The following is a 22,500-nucleotide window of genomic DNA, read 5'->3' on the forward strand; positions in this document are numbered from 1 at the left end:
GCCACACACAGCCTGGCCCCGCTTCATTGAGAATTTCCCTCATGATGGAAAGTGAGCAGGTCTGTGACTGCAGGCCAGGATAAAACAGAGCAGCCCTGTGATGATTTAGTTCAAACCAGAGAGACTATCAGTCATCCCAGGCATTTGCCCACAGCTTATCTCTAAACGTATTGGTTTTGTCCATATCAAAGATGGGAAAAAAAAAGGAAAAAAAAATTGGGCCCTGAAGAATTAACACGTCTTAATACACGAGTACACCTATACACACGCACACTCTGTCACATGATTCAGTGCATATATCGTTGTACACACACACACACACACGCATGCGTGCAAACACATGCACACACGGAGATGAACCCCTCCCTCCGGCACTGACTTCAAATAGAACTAAAACAGTAACAACCCTAGCAACTATAGCACAAAAGCAAAGATAAAAAAAAAACATGACACACACACACACACACACAGACACACACACACACACTCTCTCTCTCTAACGCACTCACAGATATCTACCTAAACCAATCAGGGCCAAGTTTCTTCACTGCAAGTAACTTTTTGACAAGTGCTTTGACACAGCCAGGAGTAGTATTCAGACGTGCACAGGGAGGGAGAGAGAGAGAGAGAGAAGAGAGAGAGAGAGAGAGAGAGAGAGAGAGAGAGAGAGAGAGAGGGTAGTGTAGTGTGTGTTGGAAGGCAGCCATGTAGAAAGAGAATGCTGTTAGAGGAGTTATTAACAGGCTTCTGTGTTCCCCCCCCACCACCATCAGCTGAGCTATTCAGAGCATAGCGTCCTCATCTGCCTCAACGACACGCCGACAGAAAGACAGACGCAGCAGACGGACGCCACGCGCAGCCTCCCTGCCTCTCGCTCTCCCTCTCTCTGTCTCTCTCTCCCTTTCTCCCTGTCCCTCTCTCTCTCTCTCTCTCACCCTCTCTGCTTCTCTCTCTCTCTCTCCTTCCCTCTCTCTCTCTCTCTCACTCTCTCTGCTTCTCTCTCTCTCTCTCTCTCTCTCTCTCTCTCCTTCCCTCTCTCTCTCTCTCTCTCTCTCTCCCTCTCTGTTTCTCTCTTGTGCCATGCTGCGTCGTGGTGTGTGTGTTTTTTCCGCCCGTTTACAACAAATTAAGTTTCCCCTCAAAGTGAATTTCAAGCCTGGCTGCCTTTGGGGGCCGAGCGACTCTCTTTTCATTCATTTCCATTCTTTCTCCCCCCCACTCACAAATGATATACTGTAAAGAAAGCACGCCCCCACTCCACCGTCTCTCCTGCCCCCCCATCCCACCCCCTCACCCAGACCACCCTAACCCCACCATACCCCCCCACAAACACACACACACTGACTCACAGCTCTCACATTGGGACCTCCCCGGCTCCCACAAAATTTGGGGTCTGGCAATGGAAAGCAATTACACTGTCAGAAAGGTGTGTTCTGATTTATTAAAAGCCCTGAATGCTATCTGTTTTGTTCCCTCTCCCTGTCGCCGCCGCGGGGAGCGCCTTTCCTGACGACCCAACGAGACGGAGACCGGGCAAGGGCTAGAGAGAGAGAGAGAGAGAGAGAGTCATCGGGCGAGCAGGGGCGGAGTTAATATTCATTGGCGGCGATGGGAGGGCGACGGATGGACGGGGCCGGGGCGGGCGACGCGGAAGGGGAATGGATTCCCGTTTGTTTTTTACGAGAGATAAGAAAAAAAGAGAAAGACACAGCCAGGGAGAGCTTTATAACTCGGAGCGGAGAAGGGAGACATCGTTCTTCATCGGGGGGTTCCATAAAGTCTGGTGTTTCATGAAGTCGGGTCCGCCCTCACACACACACCGAGGAGGAAGAAGAAGAGCCCCTCCGGCCAGCCAGCTAGCCCCCACTGCTCTTGGCTCGTATCAACTTAGCTCCTGTTCATAATGGAAGAAGGAGAGCTTTGGGGAGGGGAGGGGGGAGTACAGAGGACGAGGGAGAGGGGAGGGGGAGGGGGCTGCTACAGAGAGGAGAGACAGAACATTAGGCCATTACGGCGTGAATAAGTTCCAATTTCGAAAATAAATATTATCTCTGTCTGCGCGGCCTAAAATCTGTGTGCTTTTGTGCTAACATTATAATGAGGACCAACAAAGGGGTCAGCCCGGTGTGAAGTCAGAGCCATCATCTATTCCCAGGGAAACAGCACCTGTGGTACTTTTAAAGTCTTTATATCTCAGGGATAAAAAGGTTTCCCAGAGGCACGGCGCGGCCATGCTGTTTGGAGGCCGTGCAGATGGGTCCTGTTCTCCCGCTCAAAGACGCCCAAGAATGAACAACCTACGCCCCGCCCCTGCACTACCCCCACCCTCCCTATTCAAAACGACCAACATCACCACCTCCCCTCCCTCTATCTTTCTCTCTCTCCCTCAGGTCTCCCTGCATCCGCCCCTCGGCAGAGATGCAACAGATACAGGGGGCAGGGATGCGTCATGAAGCACGGAGCGACCCTGGGCGAAAACTGTTGGCTGGAGATAACCCAGCCATAGGGTCTGATCATAACGTTAAGGTCATAGATCATGAAGCTGCTTATCGTCTCCTCCTGCTGCCTCCACGCCTCCCCCGCCTATGTGGCTTAATGACCCCACGACACCGCTCATGCTACGCCCAGAGCCAACCTGTATACCGCTCACACCCAGACCCCACCCTTGTGTCTGTGGTCGGTGCAGCGTCCGCACGGTGGCGATGGTGCAAGGAGGCTCAGTGGCTAATTGAGGCAAAAGGGAAACCGATGTGAAAACAAGGGATGGCTGCCAGGAAACGTGCACTGATACAAGGATGACCTTAGCCTCGTTTGTGGAGTGTGTTTGGGTGCTGCCAGGGAGGATGCTGTAGGCTGTAATTAACATTAACATTAGGGGCGATAAAATAAAGGTATTGTTGGTGGTTCTAAATCTTTGTAAGCTGCCACAGAGGCGATGACTAAACGGTCTGGGCACTTGCGGAGCAAGCCATTGGTGAACTTTGTAACCGTACACAAAATAGGGCGCATGATAACAATAACAAGATGCTAATCTCAACTTTGGAAGGAAAAATAATTATAATAACAATTGTATGTAAAATTGTGATGTATTTGTATTGTTTCACGTTCCTTTTGAAATAAAGCTGTTTGTTTGGTATCTACTGCAGTTAGTTCAATGAAACGTTCATAGTAAAGGGAGTCTGTTGTTGTCAGTGGTGAGAGGATATATAGGTTTGACTCGCCCACTACATGAAGTAGATCTCATCCAAATTGTCTATAGATGTGGATATTTTATTAACAGTGTTGTCAATGGTGACACTGAGAGCTAGACTCACAGTTTTGACAGATGTGAAAACGGATGGGATAAATGTGTGTATGTTTTAATGACAATGTAAAGACAATTGAAAAATATATAAAGGGGTTTCCATTTGGAACACAACAATGAAAATCTGTCACCTAGGCCAATTCCAATGAAAACTAAGCTAGCTATTCCCAAAGTAGAGGCAAGAGAGCTGACTGTATTGGCCCTTTACTTTGACTCCTACTGAAAGTCCGGCCAATCTAATACAAGTACAGTATAGAAATCAAAAAAGGTCCCGCCCCCGGCTGTGGCCATCTGGCCGATGTGCAGCCTCCTCCGTGCCCACGTTGTCCACACCGAGCCTGGGCATGTGCCTGGCCTGCTGCCCCTAGCGCTGCCAGTCCCTACGTCTCCATCAGTTAGCTTAGCGCAGCTTCTCCAGCACCGCGGCTGAACTTCCCCTCTCTCCACGGCTGGAGTGGCTATTGATTGGATCTTGGCACACGGTGTACAAACACACACAGAGATAAGGAGAGGGAGGCAGTCAGCCACACAGAGCTGCAGCGCGCCCACTTCACTCCACTACCCTTCCTTAACCAACCCCCCCCCCCCCCAAAAAAGGAAACTGCTGTTCTGCCTGACCCCACTCTGCCTGGGCAGACAAGCTTCCTGAACACAGATAGGGGCACAGGGATGCGTCGTCAAAAAATTTAATCGCACAAGCTTAAGTAATGTCCGATCCACGCCGCCGACAGCGACCGCTGGACCCGCGCGGCACACACACGGTTCACGTGTGAGCCCCTTTTATTCGATTTTCTCCTTCCTCTTTGGGAAAAAATCACCTCAAATAAGATGGTTGATTCCTCCAATACCAGTCAGCCTACATCCAGGGCGAGCTTGGGTTTGGCTAAACGGACACTTATAGCGGTTGTATAAGCGGGGCCCTGGGGGGAGCCTTGAGGCAGGCCGCCGGCCCTGTAAAGCTCTCCCAGCCTGGGGTCTTTCATCCACACATTGCTCCCCTCGGGTGTCCAGGCACCGCCTGCTCTGACACGCCTCATAAGGCCCCGGCAGCCCCCCCTTTCCGCCCGGCGAGCATGGCTGGGAGGGAGCTTCAAACGCCCTTGCTTCCCCCCCCCCACCCCCGCGGTCCACAACGTTGACCGTTGTGGCGCCCCCTGTCTACAGGAGGAAATTGTGTCTCCTGTGTTTTTGTAGTTGTACAGGCCCTTGTTAGTTTTGTCGAGGGGGTCAAAACGTATGTTGTCTCTCCTTTTTGTTCCCTGTCTCTCTGAGGACAAGCGAGCCCCTTGGGAAGGCAGAGAGGGCGAGAGAGGAAAGGGAATAACGGAGGGAGAGAGAGAGAGAGCGAGAGAGAGAGAGAGATAGACATATACACAGAGAGAGTCTTACTAGAGTACAAAAGGACATAGACCGACAGACACAAAGATTAGGAATATGTGCCCAGCCTACAGTATCGTGTGTGTGTGTGTGTGTGTGCATGTGCATGTGTGTAGGTTTGTGTACGTGTGTGTGTGCGTGTGTGTGTGTGTGTGTGTGTGTGTGTCTGTGTGTGTGGATGAGTATCTTTTTATGTACGTGATCATGGGATCAGAGTGGAAATGAAATGTGTGTCTCATCACAGTGTTTAATGTTAGGCATTACCGCACAACCAAATCACGGTCAATCATTTCCACGGTTATTAATTTGAATAGTGATTTTAGCCCTGAGGGCTATGGAGCGCGTGCGGCGGCTTCACACTGCTGCACGCGTGCGCAAGCGTCTCCCCCACCGTGGATCATTTTGATCGGTTATGATGAGAAATCGTTGCAGAAGACGTGTTGTCTAATTGCATTCAGTCCGGGCAGATTATTTTGTTTTTTTCTCTTTATGTCATCTATCGACGGATAACTGCGAAAATATAAAAAGAAAAAGAAAATAATTAAATGAAAATCAACAACTTTCCTGTTTAAAAATACGCCATCGTTAGGGGCCTTGATGAACGGGAGATGGGGGGAAGTTGTTTTAGGATTATCAATTCAGTGACTGAGTTCTTCCTTGGTCAGGCTGCCTGTATGGCAGGGCGGTACCGGTAGGGAGGAATACATTACAAGAAAAACAAATTAGTCAGCACGATAGGAGAATGCCAGTTGAAATGGTGCGGCGTCTATTTCCATCCTCATGAGATACCTGTGCCCATGAGAAGGTTAATGCTACCCGGGCGGCCCTGCTAAGGCTCTGGAAGGGAAAGGGCAGCAATCCCTCTTTAAACTTTGATGCAGTGAGAAAGGCCCCCTCATCCCCTCTTATCCCTTCCCCTCTGACCTCTGTGTGTGTGTAACGGTGACCGTGCACATGTGTGTGTGTGCATGTGTTTGTGTGTGTGTGTGTGTGTGTGTGTACATGTGTGAAAGAAAGTGTGTACGTGTGTGGCTGTGTGTGTCTTTGTGATGATATGTGTGCATGAGATAGGGGATAAAGGAGGGAGGGAGAGTGAGAGCAGGAGAGGTAGACGGCGGAGGTAGAGGGAGGGATGTGGGAGGGGGAAGGCAGAGGGAATAGGGGAGAGAGATATGAGGCTGTTGGGCTGGGCTGTCTGCCACCCAGGCCCAGAGAACATAAAGAGAAAAATACGGCCATAAAACCTTCTCTATGACCGTGAATACTAATCCCAACCCTAAGAGCCTGGTCGGCCCTAATTCTACCCGTTTCCCTCTCCCTCGCTCTCGCTCTGTGTGTGTGTGTATGTGTGTGTCTCTCTCTCTCACCCTCTCTCTCTCTCTCTCTCTCTCTCTCTCTCTCTCTCTCTCTCTCTCTCTCTCTCTTTATATATATATCCCTCTCTCAGTATCTCACCCTATTCTCCCGATTGCACAGCAGAATGTTGATTGCTGGAAACTTTTGCTAAGGATAGGGATGTATAACTACATGGAATTATGAATACATGTGTTAATACAATTAAGTCCATATTTAAATGGCAGAAAAATCAATTAAAAGTTAAATGGTTAACTGTAAAAACATGAAAGGATAATACAGGACAAATCTTTATACGTTGTTGTCTCTTGGAAATTGTTATGGTAACACGGTAAAACTATTTTGTTATTAAGACTTCACACCCCTTCACACAAACTTTATTAAATTGCTGTATTATTTTACCGCTTCATTAAAGATTGAAAGATGAGGCTCACATTGTTTTCAATCAGTACTTGTTTCTTTGACCAGCGGGGGGTGTGTTTGTTTTGTGTATTCCTCTGCATAGCGGAGCACAGACATATGTCTTGTCATCTTTATGGCCAAATCCTTCCAAGCCACATTCATCGACGTATCACTTGTGTGACCCATATCATGTGGCATTTCAGGCTATATTCTCTAAATATCAGAGGCCTTTGGGTATTTTATGGTCATGCTTTCCTTATCAACACCTGTACTTTCATGGTGCCCCCCTTGCAGCGAGCTCTCCTTGACAAATGGAGGAGGAAAGGAGAAAAGTAGCAATCTCGCAAGCATTTCTAATGAGTTTTTCTCCCACAATTATTTGATAAGAGCAGACAGGACTGCAGGCAGTGTGTATGATCCACTAGCTGGGTTAGAGCACTGCTGATTACACATAGAAGTTCTCACATATCAACACACTCACAACGGATAGAGACGCACACACGCACTCCCCCGTGAGCGTACATGTACACACACGCACACACGCATACCTACACACACACACACACACACATACACACACACACACGCGTTCACACGCGCACACACAAACACACACTGGATAATCTTTCATTCTCTTTTGTTCTTTCTCTCTCTCAAACACACACACACACACACACACACACACACACACACACAGGCTTACTCCAAGCGTGTTTTAATAATAATAGGTGAGACTGACGTGATGCCGACAGGCACATATAACTTACCAATTTAGAGCTGGTTCTCCAAAACAAACAGAAACACAAACAGACACAAACACACACACACACACACACACACTCAGGTATGCCTTCTATTTCAAAAGAAACTCCTACACACATACAGTTCTACACAACACACACACAAATAAATGCCCACACACACACAAACACACACAGACACACACACACAAAGCCACACACACACATGCACACATACACACACACACACACACACACACACACACACACACACACACACACACACACACACACACACACACACACACACCAACACACCGTACTCACCACACTGAGACCCAGCTGCTCCCTCTGCAGGTAGGGCAGGTTCCTGCGCTCCAGGCCGGCCAGGTAGTGCTGCAGGCGGGAGTAGGTGTAGGGATAGCAGTAGGCGAACTGGTAGACGTCGTCCTCCCGGTCGAAGCAGAAGGCGAAGGACATGACGTAGTTGCGCCGGTGGTCGGGGCAGCGGTAGTAGTACACGTTTTTGGCGGGGAGCCTCTGCCTGGGGAACGACAAGGTGAAAGCGCACAAACATTAAAAAAAAAACACCTGACGCTTGGACGTAGAAGACACAAGCGTAGCCACAACCAACGGGGACATTTGCATCGACACAAGAGTAGACTTGTCTCGCAAGGTGAAGTCATACCCTTGAGGTTGTTTGTATGTGTGTCTTTCGCTTGATGAGAATATTTCTACTGGTTTTCTTGTCCGTATGGATCTGCCGAGAGCAATGGAGGAGTGTGATATAGATTCCAATAGAGGAGTGACCTGACCGCAGGGCGATGTTATCCACATGACGAAACAACCTTACCAAGGTCGTCGCCGAGGTTCGCATTAGGACATACCCCCACGCCGTTCAAGTCGCTTGACATTGACAACGGCATGGTTCAACATCCATTACGGCCGGGCCGGGTGGATTCGGCGTGCGGTGCCCGCCGCACACTAGCTCGGCTAGAACGGACTGATCCGCGGACCTCGAGGCTAATCGATTAGAAACGAGACACCGCCGGTGGAGTCCATCGGGACTCCCTGTTTACTGACCTGTTCCCTACTTGGATTACAAACTTGTCTGTCTGCCTTTCCGTCTTCGTGTCTGTCTGTCTGCGTGCCTGCCTGCTTGGTGTGTCCATCTGTCTGTCTGTGTGCCTCTAACGCTGTCTCTAGCTGTTGTTCTCTATCTCTCTCTATGCTGCACCTTTGACCCCTGTCTCCCCCTCCTCTCCCTGCCTCTATCTCGTCGGTGCCTTAGCATACACATTGCTTCGTCCACCTTCGACTCGCTCTGTTTAGTGTGTATGAGAACAAGGCTAATCATGGGGGATAGAGGGGGGGGGGATCACTTGGAGGAAGAGGAAGAGGGGTAGGGTGATGAAGAGAGGAGAGTGGTGGTTGGGGTTTTGGCGGGGGGAGGGGGAGGGAGGGGGGGCTGTGTGAGCAGGGAAGAGGGCAGCGGTTGGAATGAGTCGATAAGCAGAGGATGAGAGAGGAGAAGGTAGATATGGTAGCCTGATACGGGGATATTGGATGGGGGAGGTAGTGCGTTGGGGGTGTGCAGGGGGTGGGGTTGGTGGTGGTGGTCGTAGGACGCGGCGGCCAGGCGGGCGTAGGAGAGAGCCTCGTCTCTGGCAGCAGATCAGTTTGAGATGCTATCGGGCCGAGCTCGGTTAGAAACAGCGGCTGATAATCAACAAACAGGACGGGGCCGTGACGCGTTCGCTCCCGCAGAGGACACGCTTCTCCACCAACTCTACTCCCGCTAAACTCTAACCCCCCGACCCTCCGGGAGAGAAAGGCCGTCCACAGTCCGATAAGTTATATGTTTACCCGGAGCGCCATGACATCGAGGTTTTAGCAACTCACTCGCATGGCAATCCTCAGCAAACAGCGATTGCAATGCCCGCTTTTTCTTTGATTTCCTAACACGGAGAAATCCCTGCAGGTATAAAGTAAAACACAAAGCCATATCCAACAAAGTCTCTCCAGGTGTGTTTGAGTAAAAAGAGAGGGAGGGAAAGAAGAAGGGAGGCTGATTATTCACGGGGAGAAGGAGAGAGGGAAAGGTCTTGGTATAGGGCTGTCTCAGCAGAATACTAATGCAGCTTGTTGCTAGCTTGGCCACACCCAGTCTGCCCACTATAGCAGGACCGCTAGCCAAGCTGTTCTCACAGCCGGGGCGTTGGCCACCGGGAAACACAGAAGTAAACACGCAAAAGAGAGTCGAATCAGAGTTAGAAAAAAGACAAAATCGTAAAACACAGTCGTGACCTTTTCAATTTAATCGTCTCATTTGACAACCTGAAAAAGCGATCGATGCCAGATATGACCTCCAGGGCAGTGGAAGTTTTATGACAACCTCATAGCACATAATAAAATTACGAAATACAAAAGAATGCAGATGAGTCACAAAGGAACAAACAGGCACACACGCACAAGGAAACACTCTCACACACACACGCACACGCACGCACGCACGCACGCACGCACGCACGCACGCACACACACACACACACACACACACACACACACACACACACACACACACACACACACACACACACACACACACACACACACATACCCACCCACCCACACACACACACACACACACACACACACAGACACACACAAACACACACAAAAGGGATGCTGGGCTGTTCCTCTGTGCCAGGCCACCAAGTGGTAGGTTAATTAAGATTTGGCGACATCTCACCCTTTTATATATTTCACTGTTTGGCCAAGCTCTCTCTCCCTCCCTCTCTCTCTTTTACCCTCTGTCTCTCGGCAGGGCAGTGTGTGTGTGTGTGACCTTGCCGGTGACACAGAGTCCTGGATATTGATTTTAATTACTGCTGCATGTCCCATTCCTGCATTACTGCCATAGGCCACAGAAAATAGCTTTGTGTCGTCTTTATGGCAGAGAGGAGCTACCTGGAAGCCCACCCACACACACACACACACACACACACACACACACACACACACACACACACACACACACACACACACACACACACACACACACACACACACACACACACACACAAACACTTTGCTTAAGTTTTTATCGGAGCGACATGGGCCGGTCCCGCTGGTAATTCTGTGTTTGTTATCTAAATCTAAGAGCCTGGTCGGCCCTAATTCTACCCCTGTTTCCCTCTACCTCGCTCTCGCTGTGTGTGTGTGTGTGTGTGTGAGTTTTCTCGTGTCCACACACAAACACACACCACACATGCACACACAATCACTCGCACACATAAACTCACACACAAACTCACAGATACTCTCTCTCTCTTTTCACCCCTTCTCTATCACCCACCCACCCACAGATCTACACACCCACAACCACACCCACACACAAACACTTTGCTTGGGTTTTTATCGGAGCGACATGGGCCGGTCCCGCTGGTAATTCTGTGTTTGTTATCTAAATGTGCCCCCCCCCGCCCCACGCCTCCCCCTGGCCGGGTCCTGACACGGTACGCTGCCCCCGCTTCCCAAACAGAATTATCACTGCATGGGACATGGAACAGCCCCCACCAGCTGATAACGCTGCCACATAACATGGCTCTGCACCATGCAAGATTCCCACCAGCACCATTAGCACCAGCAACAGCACCAGTAGCACCAGCATCAGCACCAGCAGCACCAGTACCACTAGCGCCACCAGAAGCACCCCCACCAGGACCAGATTCAGCAGCACCAGCACCACCAGCACCAGAACCAGTACCAGAAGCTGCAGCACCACCAGCACCAGCAGAAGCACCAGCACCACCAGCATTACCACCACCACCAGAACCAGAACCAACCCCAGCAGCACTAGCACCACCAGCATTACCAGCACCACCGGAACCAGAACCAACACCAGCAGCACTAGCACCACCAGCATTACCAGCACCACCGGAACCAGAACCAACACCAGCAGCACTAGCACCACCAGCATTACCAGCACCACCGGAACCAGAACCAACACCAGCACCAGCAGTAGCACACCAGCATTACCAGCACCACCGGAACCAGAACCAACACCAGCACCAGCACCATCAGTAGCACACCAGCCCGGCCTGGTTGGACCCAGTCCCTCAGGCCGCAGCCCAGGATGTGTCTGGACTGCAGCGGGACACGTCGACCAACAGCTCAACAGCCAAGCCAGCCGCAAAACACAAAGTAGGGGTCGGCTGTCACCGTTTTTTCCACCACAAAGGGGGAGATGGAAGAGAGCAACAGGGAGACGGAAAGAGAGCTGAAGAGAGCTGGAGAGATGATGGAGAGGAGGGGGGAGGGGGGGGGGGAACAAGAATAGTTTAAATGGAGGCTAGCAGGCAGCTGTTAGCGGGGTGTCACTCCTCTTCCTTGGGCATCTCTCGTGCTCTCTGAACCGCTGGCGGCTACAAACCCGCGCTCTGATTCCAGCACTGTTGGCGCCCCTCTGAAGACCTGGGATGAAGGCCCATAAATTGGTAGCTTTCATACGGGCGACATCTTGTCTATACTTCCAAATCAATCAAGTGTAGAGGACACACCACTCACCACCGCCGTCGCCACGTGCACTTATGCGGGCCACGGCAACAATGTACACGAGGCCTACACAACACACGCACAATAACACACATGCACACGCACTGATGCAGACACGCACATACTGAGGAACACACAACAAACCAACACAGACAAACACATTCGCAGTCGCAAAGAAAAATACACACACACACACAGATGCAGAAAGACACACATACTGAGGAACACACACAGACACAAAGGCAAACACACACTAGCACACGCACCACACACACACACGCAGCCACACCCACACACACACACACACACAGCCACACAAAGGCACACAAACAAGTTGGTGCTCTCTTATCTCCTCCATTTCTCTGTTCTCGGGCTGAGCTTGTCAAGCGTTCGCCCTGTCAAATGTTAGGAAGGTTAAATGTCTTCCAACACGTCTGTGCAGCTGTCAAGCCCCGAGGATCGCAGCCAGCTCATTTAAGGCAAATAGACACTTACTGCAGCAAACATATCACATTGAATGACATATTTTCCTTCCTCTCCCCCATACCAATAATTGAAGAGCTACGATTCCCTGGCGCTCTAAAATGATGCCAGATGTTTGATAGGCTCATTGTTGTTAAAACATGGGACAGCATTTCTTGTTCGTACTAAGTCAAGCAGAAAATAACCCCCCGGAATCATCCGAAGAAACTTAGTTGCGTGTGTGTGTGTGTGTGTGTGTGTGTGTGTGTGTGTGTGTGTGTTTGTGTGTGTGTGTGTTTGTGTGCGTACATGATGCACGTTAATATTGAGGTGTGTTTGCATACGCAGGCGTATATTGGACGCGTTCATCTGTCCTTTGTGGCGGCGGTGGAGGTGGTGAGGCTGTGGGGATGCAAATCAAGACAAAAGCATTCTTTTCTCTGTGACTGTTACTAGGCAACCTGTGCTTGCTTTGTCCTCTGGTGGGCCTGCCACATACATGCAGGAGGTGGTATGGCGGAGACAGGTGTGGTGTCTTCTGTGCACAGCAAGACGCATGGATTGTGATAAGCCCTCTCCATTGACGCGGCACTAACCAGTAGTCTTGGTGAAGCAGTAGTTTAGAAACGTTTTATTCCTTGTTTCGCGGAAAGGTTAACTGGCTTTTTTTTTGTGTTGGGTGGGGGAGGTTCCTTCAAAACAGATAGCGTTGTGTACCGCCAAAGTGGAAACACATCGCGTCGGTGATGGGAGATGTGTTTGCGGGATTAATGTGCCGTCCTAGTGGTCTAGTGGTCGGGGGGAGTGCACTATCACAGAAGCGATAACACTTAACGAAGCTGCTGAGAGCCTTTTGCCTGTGGAGACAACACACAGTTAGCCGGCGCGCCTCAGACCACAAACACAGCTCTGATGAGGTCGGCACGAGAATAAAAATAAAACACTCTCACCTACTGGAAGCACCAGAGACACAGGTGGTATTATTACCAGACAGCATGCGCTGGATCCTAGCACCGGCGCCATGGGAGGAGGGGAGATAGGGGAGGGATGGGGGGATGCGCCGTATGTCTGGATCCTACAGTGGTAGCAGTAATATTCGCACTGGTCTGTGTGATTGCGTTTCAATTAGCTCATGTGTTTGTACCCCGAAAAGTTGGCGTGTCCTTGGTTGGCAGCTAATGGAGCCTGGACGCGTTAATGCGCCAGGATAACTCAACAGAATAGGCCAACTCAATTAATTGCATGCCGCATGCGGTTTGGATGCGTAAATATCTATGATATAACGAGAAATCTGCTCGCAAAGTAAACAGACAAACAAACAGCAGACTTCACGTGTGGGGGGGGGGGGGGGTTTGCCTCTGGGAGACTTTAGAAGAGGAAAGCTGCAAAACATTTCAGGAAATGATAAGAAAGAGAAACACAATTCAGACTATAGTATGTTAAGTATAAATAATATAGGGATAAACTAAAATAGGCTTTTTCATGTTTCAAGTGTTCTTTTTAATGTTATATACGTGTGCATCATAGCACACGTATGGTTTGCTTGTCCAAGCACAACACTAAATGAATGATTGGATACTTCTCTTCTCAGCCAGCAGAGGGCCACACCCTTTTGATTCAGCTGTGACCTTTTGAGACGCCGGATTGAAATACGAGTAAAAGAGAGCTCTTGGAACAACAGAATTCGAACGGGTTAAGCAGGAGCCAAACTCTGCACACAGTCCATGTCATAAACGCCCCCCCCCAAAAAAAGAAAGGTTTTCCCATTAAAAAAGCCCCGCCTTGTCTCAGAGTGCCCTGCCCCCGGGCCGAATCGCGGGGGCCAGGGGTGGGGTGGGGTGGGGGCGAGTCCCACGTGGGTGAAGGAGCCGCTAGACAAGCAGAGGTGCCATGCTGGCAGGGTCCTGCAGCAGTCAGCCCCCCTGGTGCTGGGGGGCCACCGGGGCAATTAACGGAGCACAGACGATGGCTGTGCCCCTCACCACCCTGGCGCCTCTGGCCCCCCATGGGGCAGAAGGGCAGGTGGATATCAGACTGGAATAATGGGCAGGGCGGATTAAAACAACATCCACATATGCAAAGGTTCAGACACACACACACACACACACACACACTCACACACACACACACACACACACACACACACACACAAAACGATGATGTCAGCGCTAAGCCCCTAGTGAGTGATGGTGAGTAAGCTAGTCGACGAGGGAGGGAGGTGGGCAGTGTGTGTGTGTGTGTGTGCGTATGTGTGTGTGTCTGGGGTTGAGGGGGGGGGCATAACATGTCAACCTATAATTGTGTGATGCTGCTTTTCCCAGAGTGCAACATTATAGTCTCATTATATTATGTTTGTATATGTGTGTGTGTGTGTATGTGTGTGTGTGTGTGTCTGTGTTTGTGTGTGTGTGTGTGTGTGTGTGTGTGTGTGTGTGTGTGTGTGTGTGTGTGTGCTCTAAGGTGGAGAATGGACCTAAGAGACTGACTGGCGCCAGACTAACTAATAACAATAATGTACCAAGAGACACCACACACATACACACACACATTCACACACACACACACACACACACACACACACAGATACACACACACACACACTCACGCACGTACATACAAACACACATGTACATACACGCCACTATTAAGGAATACTGTGTCCATATCTTTACTGTACTAGGGCCGATAAGGATATCCATTTAGCCATATTTCCCTCCAGTAGACAGTCCAGTAGTAGTAATGTGCTCAGTAGTGCAGGGCTGGAAACAGACCAGAGTACACTTAGATGTACACTTGGCTTGCTGATTAAATTTATCTGTCCTCTGATAGCATTAGCCCATGAGACAGCATATCCCTTCCCTCCTTGTAGCTCTTGCTCGCGTTTTGACTCCCTCGCTCTGCACTGTTCTAGCCACAAATTTCTCGCCCTTATTAATATCTCTCTTTTTTATCCTTTTTTTTTATTTCATTATTTCCGTCATCTTTTGTCCTTTCTTCCCTTTTGCTCAGCAGATACAGATTTAATATGCTTTAATGCAGTTTACAACTGTGGCACCGCAAGGCAAGCGCATCTATCGTAAAACCCTGTGGTACAACATCATAGGTAACACTACTATCTTATCTAATTAAACATTCTTTAAACTTCCCTGGTCGTGAATAACATATGCACTGCTTCTGCAAAGCATATTTTTACATGATAGTAGTGGTCGTACCGCAGCATCAGGGAAAGTACAATCAAATGCATGTGCGTGCAATGTTGTGATCACGCCTAACGTGTTGGCAGACAACAAAGCCAGGGGTTGCGGGCGGATGCGCCGTGAGCGTGCGAGAGAATCCCCATCTGATCTCAGCGGCCGCCTCTGACTCACACAATGAGTCACATCAGCATCCACGGTGGAACAGGTGACACACAGCCTCCCACTGAGCCCACGCAAACCTCCCCATGGAGAGAGTGTGTGTGTGTGTGTCTACCGTCTGTGTGTGTGTGTGTGTGTCTACAGTCAGTGTGTGGGTCTGTGTGTGAGTGTATGTGTGTATATGTATGTGTGTGCATGGCTAACTTTTGTGTTTGTGTGTGTGTGTGTGTGTGTGTGTGTGTGTGTGGGAGAGTGTGTAACTGTGATTCTGTGTGTGATTGTGTGTGTGTGATTGTGTGTGTGTGACTTGAGCTTGGAGGCAGCAGCTATGAAGTATGTGAAGTGTTATCGACGTGATCGCTGCCGCAAAAACAATTAGTTCCCGTGTGATGAGGACCTGAGAGAGGACGCCTCCCTGCTCCTACACCGGGCCTTCAAACCAGCGCTTGGCGATGACCTTTGACCCTAAGACTAACACCATGACCTTTTCTTGAACCCCTTTCTTTTGTCTGTTTGTGAACTCAGCTCGCCGGGCGGCGCGCTACCTGACCTTCTCCATCATGAGATGACAAACGCATGAGGTAACCGTGATGTCATTGTTGCAACGATTGCTCGCGGTGATGTCACCATCGAGCGGGAAGTGGCACGGAGCAGACAGGGAGGTACACAGGGAGATGTGTCTCTTTCGACATGTTTAATCCATCGTGCTTCATTTGTGCTGGCTGTCGACACTTGCATGTTTGTTTCTGTATTCTTTGTGGAGATCTTACATTTTTTTTAGTATTTATTTTCATGGGCATTTGGCTCAGTTTGGGTTTGCCAGTTACACATTCCCTCCTCCATTCACATGAATGGTCGCAGCAAATACGAAACGACAGAAACTGCAAACTACAGCTTGACTGCCATCAGACGTGAGACACATAAATAAAGTCTAATTTGTGGGACTAGTTCACACATACCTGTGGATTTTTCAAATGTGACAGATTAGGAAGATGACAGTTCATCTTGGGATCACCTAGAAATGACAGAAACCAGAGTATGCTGCAATGCACGTGTGTTGTGCAACCTGATCCGAATTGGGCTTTCGTTGGGTTGGACATTCATCATCGCATTCAAAAGATATAAGACTCTCTTTTTCACTCTCTTCCCTTTTTCCTTCCATCCATCCCTCAGCCCCCCTCCCTCTCCCCATGTCCCCAGGGGGCTCGGGGGGACAGTGCCACAGACAGAGAAGCCATGTTGTCTGCCACTAGCTCCCCAGGTAGGAGAGGGCTGCCGGGGGGAGGGGGGGGGGGGGGGGGGTGGCTCTGTCTCCTCCAGACTCCCTATTACCACTTTATACACACGGACACACACACAGAAACACAAACACATACACACACAGAAACACATACACAAATTTGTACACTCACACACAAACAAACATGTACGCAAATACACATAGAAATACACAAACACACACACAAGTACACAAACATGTACCCACACAGAAACATACAAATGCACACACACACACGCACAAAAGCATGTACACACACATTCAAACCCCCCCCCCCCACACACACACACACAGAAAGACACACATACAACCAAAAAGTCACACACATAAAACACAGACACATACATGTACACAAACACACACATGCACACAGACACACACTCTCTCTCTCTCTGTCGTACCCCAGACTCTCCGAGGTCTGTGAGCACCCAGACGGCTGGCCCCAGTCTGGGGCACAGCGGGTGTGGGCTGAGGGACAGGGGGAATAAAGGGAGAGACGATGTGGAAGGAACGCTGGGTAGGGAGCAGAAATGGGCTCTCAGACAGCCAGATGCTGCCAATTAACTTAGCCGGCCACCACGGCTGTGGGGGGAGAGCCGGGCACCTGTAGCCTCCCTGCCACCATCAAACACACACACACACACACACACACACACACACACACACACACACACACACACACACACATACACCCAGGAACCGAGACACACACACATAGGCACATGCACACACAGACACGCCCAAATACATACACAAAGACACGCAAACACCTACGGGCACAGACACACCCACACAAAGACACGCCCTCACAGACACACACACACACACACACACACACACACACACGGGGGCTGGAGTGAATAGGAGCACAGGATGTAGCCTTGTGTTGTAGCTAGTGGGGAGATGTAATGTCCCAGGGCCACATGTCACCTCCGAGCCCAGGAGAGGCACAGCTCAATTATAACCACACACACACACACACACTCTCAGCCCCCATTGCACCCCCCCCCTCACGCACACACACGCTGCACTTTTCCCCCTTTTTTTCCAACACACTTGACCTGCTTTTTCAAATCTCATCTCTTCCTTTTTCCCTCCCTTCTTCCTTTGACCCCTTTCTCTATTATCTGACCAGGGGCCAAGGCCCCATGCTCACGTATGGATGTATGGATGTGAGTGTGTGTGTGTGTGTGTGTGTGTGTGTGTGTGTGTGTGTGTGTGTGTGTGTGTGTGTGTGTTGTGTGTGTGTGTAAACACACAGAGGCAGGCACAGTGGCCACAACATGGGAGCGGTCACCACCTGCTCCTAATGAATAAGATCTTCTGCACCATGCTCTCTTGCTGCTTGTGATTGTGTGTGTGTGTGTGTGTGTGTGTGTGTGTCTTCAGGGAAGCTCTGGTGATTACGCCGGACAGCAGGAATTACAGGCTATTACAGAGGACAGGCTGTGGCCGCAGCCACTAACGCTGGACAGCCCGGCTAGCCCCGCCCTTCTGGACAGCACAGTGCATCAGCCAGCCGCCTGTCACTGAGAGCCCAGCTGACTCATCCCGACACACACAACCCTGCTCACGGAAAGCAATATTCAACCGTCTTCATGAGACGCACGCAAAAGAGTATCTGTCATTTCTGTTAGGGATGAACGATTTTGGAAAATAATAAAATTGCTATATTTCGACAATATTGCGATTGTGATTTAGTCTTGCGATTTTTTTTTCCTTATGTTCTGTATTAATCACTAAACAAGCAATAAATCCTTCTATAGTATGACCAACACTACATTGGAAGCAGTCAACGTATACACTGCTCTTTCCTTTAGGCCAGGCTTATGTGCTGAATTGAATTGATTCATGAATTGATATTATAACATCTTTATTTAACTATTGAATTGTAAAAGAAAAATACGAATCTCCAGTCATTTTTTATTTATTTTATTTTATTCAAACGCACACAAACGTACACATATCCAAGGAGTGCCCCGCCGAGAGGTCAAGACGGTGCAAAATGTTCAGCCGTCAAGGGGGTCACATGTGAGTCCCCTGGCTGAATGTTATTTTTTTGTAACCGATGCAAGGTGTGATGGGCGGTTGGAAAATTAAGTGGCATGAGGGACAGGTGAAACACAGTGACATAGGAAATAAAGTCTCAAACTCTTGACAGAAGAACGAAAATAAATGGCTTCCTGATCGTGAGAACTCCAGCCCGGCGTGAAGTATTTGTCAATTGGGGTTTATGGCGTGAAAAAGACGAATATTGCGCTCCCTCAAAGCACTTCTTCAAGCCTGTTAGAGGAAGACTCTCAATTACTGCTGAGCTCCTTCATCACTCTATCTATCTATCTATCTATCTATCTATCTATCTATCTATCTATCTATCTATCTATCTATCTATCTATCACTCCATCCATCTATCACTGTATCTATCTATCTATTTATATATATATATATATATACTGTATATATACATTTAGTGTCTTAGAGTCTTCACAAAAAACTAAATTTTATCCTTTTTGTTTATTTATAATCGCACACACACACACACACACACACACACACACACACACATTTAGTGTTATAGTACAAACACATTCTGATTTACACAACGAAAACACACATAAAAACAAATGTTCTGTATAGCATAAAATGTTCTGTATAGCATATATATATATATATATATATATATAAAAATATATAGATATACATATACATATACAAATGCATATATATATGTTTATATAGCATATGTATGGATATAAATATATGAACAGCCACACACAGGCATGTGCAAAAAAACACAAACACATGAACACACAAATGCCACTCAGTGTGTCCATCTGATAAGCATGCTCCCTCCTGTTTCTGAGTGAAAGATGACTTGTCACTGAGCTAAAGAGGAAAATCTTTTACTGCCGGTTGAAAGCGGGTGGGCGAAGAGGACAAAGGAAGGGGGGGAATGACTGAAATTGCTCCATTACACCAAATAGGTAAATCATTCAGTAGACTGGAGAACTCAGAATGCCATTTGAATTCACAGATCTTCAAACCAGCACAAAGAAGAACACATCCAGCACACACACAGGATGTGTGTGCTGGTTTCCATCAACATCTCCTTGAGCTCATGCACTCTCATCCTCACACACAGAAACACATACGGGACCACTTATAGCTACAAAGACGCATGCACTGACACCCCCACATCAACACACATGCACAAACACACACGCACATACACGTGCACAAACACACACACACACACACACACACAAACATACACATACACACAAAAATATATAAAAAACACACACACTCTTTGAATATGCACACAGTCTACCCACAGCATATGAGATCATGTGGATCAGTCCATGAGAGAGAGAGAGAGAGAGAGAGAGAGAGAGAGAGAGAGAGAGAGAGATAGAGAGAGAGAGAGAGCGGCTGGATCGATGCAGGGCTCTGGTGATTAGCCTTCATTGAGGGAAGAGAGCCATGGGAACGGAGAAACATTATGACCTTTTCCCTGTCTGGAAACATTGTGTCCTAATAAGACATATTCATATCATATTACAACGGACTGCATTTGGAGAAAACTGCATCAAAAGGCCATTCTCCCAGGAACAATATGCAAATGGTGGCACAGCACGGGGCAAAACAAACCCTGCGGCTAATGGGCTATCGTGGCTCCCAGTTTTCTGTGCGCCGATGCCAATTTCTATCCTCGTTGCATTGAGTGCGCACGCCGATAATTGTACCAGACTGGAAAAAAAGCCCAACAAAAAACAAGAGGCTGGCTGTGTTTGATGAAAAGATTGGCAGCCCTTAGCATCCCAGTGCTACGGAATGGCCTCTTTATCTCCCCCCCTCCTCTCTCTCCGTCTCAATCTCTCTCTCTCTCTCTCTCTCTCTCTCTCTGCCTGACTCCATCACTTTTTACCCTGCCTATTTGTCTCTTTCTGTCCCTCCTGTCTCGCTCTCTTCCTCTATCACTCTGGGTTTCTGTGTTTGTGCGCCTGTGTGTGTGTGTGTGTGTGTGTGTGTGTGTTTGTGTGTGTGTATGTGCGTGTGCATGTGTCAGCCTCTGACTCAGTCAAGTCCTCGTCAGGGAAAGTGCTGTTGGGACAGTGACGGGATAAGAACTTGACACAGACACGGCTGTATGTTTCCTGTTTGGCTTGTCCTACTTTTCCTTCCACTGTTGCTACCGCTGGACTGGAGATAAAAAAAAAAACGCCCGGATTGATCTGGGAGTAACGGGTAGGATAGGATTCCTTATGATATTGACCCGCCGTGGCGCATGTCGCCAGTTATCGGAAATGATGACCTTCGAGAGAGAGAGGAGGAGCGCGAGCGGACGACAGTCGGTGAAGTTAGCGCCGCAGACGAGAGAAAACATTTTCTCATTTATCACTGTGTCACCACGGCACACACCTTTAATTTCCTCTGCAAAGCAGAAGAGCAATCACCCCCCCCCCCCCCGGTCTCTCCCCCACCCCACGCCATGCCAACCCGAAAAACAACCCTCTACAATGGCAGCTGGCACCGTGCGTGTCCCCGTGTTTATCAGAAGATGTGCGACGCCGTGCCATTCTCGCTATGTCCGAGCTGAAGGAGATAAACACAACCCCCTCCTCCCTTCATGAATCCAAACAGTGTTGCCTAGGAGATGATGCCGGATAGCAATCAAGCTGGATAAACACACAAAACAAACACATAGCTACAGGAATGAATGGATGGATGCATGTGTACATGATGTATTATGTGTAATATGTATGTATGTGTGTATATGTGCGTGGGTATGCATGTATGCATGTGTATATGTATGTGTATGTATGTATGTATCGATGGATGTATGTATGCATGTATGTATGTATCTATGTATGTGTGTTTGTATGTATGTATGTATGTATTTCATGCACGTATGTTTTTGTTTATAATATGTAAAATATGTATGCATGTATAATATGCCTGCATGAACGTTGTTTGTATGCATGTGATGTGTAGCCATGCATATGATGTGTATGTATGATGGAAAATTAATGGAGGTCAAGATTTGTTTTGGTTTTAGTTTTTAGGTTGCCAAACTACCAGAGTGTAAAGAAGGTAGAACGAGGTAGACGGACACTGAGGTTTTGTGTGGTGTTGTCAGAGTTAGGGCTGACCTACATTCTTGACCCAGATTCCTCCTGATTGAGATGTCAAAGGGCCGTGTTTGAGACCAGGTCCATATGTGATCGGTTGGCAAACACTGAGCTCTCCTTGCCAAATGTTTCCGGATAGGTGGGGAGACATTTATTTTAAGTGGGCATCAAGGATTCAAGAGACACACAGATGGGAAACATGCACACACACCGGACTACTTTATACCGTGATGTAGTATTGCAACAGTTGTACACAGTCGCCACACATCGTTTACTCACACATATTGATATCTATGGGTGTGTGTCATGGACACAAATATGCAAACATGGCTGATTGCGTACTAGGGATGTTATTGATCAATTATTGATTGATTAATCACCGTAAATGGAGCAAAATGTATTGACAGACAATGTAGGTTTATTGTACCATTTCTTAAAAAGATGTGTTTGGTTTGGTTTGGTCTGCCTTATTAGTCTAAAGTTATTGCGTCCCATTTGACGCCATTGGCACCATTTGTTGAGGCGGACAAGACAAGCC

The 22,500-nt window shown here is 48.6% G+C and overlaps 1 protein-coding gene across 1 annotated transcript in view; it reads right to left on the bottom strand.

Annotated features, from left to right (window-relative positions):
- agbl4 (AGBL carboxypeptidase 4) overlaps window positions 1-22,500 on the bottom strand; it is a gene marked incomplete at both ends in the record, with an annotated part of 247,957 nt that overhangs the window by 102,500 nt on the left and 122,957 nt on the right. The window contains one exon of the mRNA XM_079740054.1: window positions 7,504-7,720. Within this exon, the coding sequence (XP_079596180.1) occupies window positions 7,504-7,720 (217 nt within the window). The remainder of the gene's footprint in view (window positions 1-7,503; window positions 7,721-22,500) is intronic.

This window comes from Pollachius pollachius (assembly GCF_949987615.1).
Source record: "Pollachius pollachius genome assembly, chromosome: 7".
NCBI classification, from domain to species: Eukaryota; Metazoa; Chordata; class Actinopteri; order Gadiformes; family Gadidae; genus Pollachius; species Pollachius pollachius.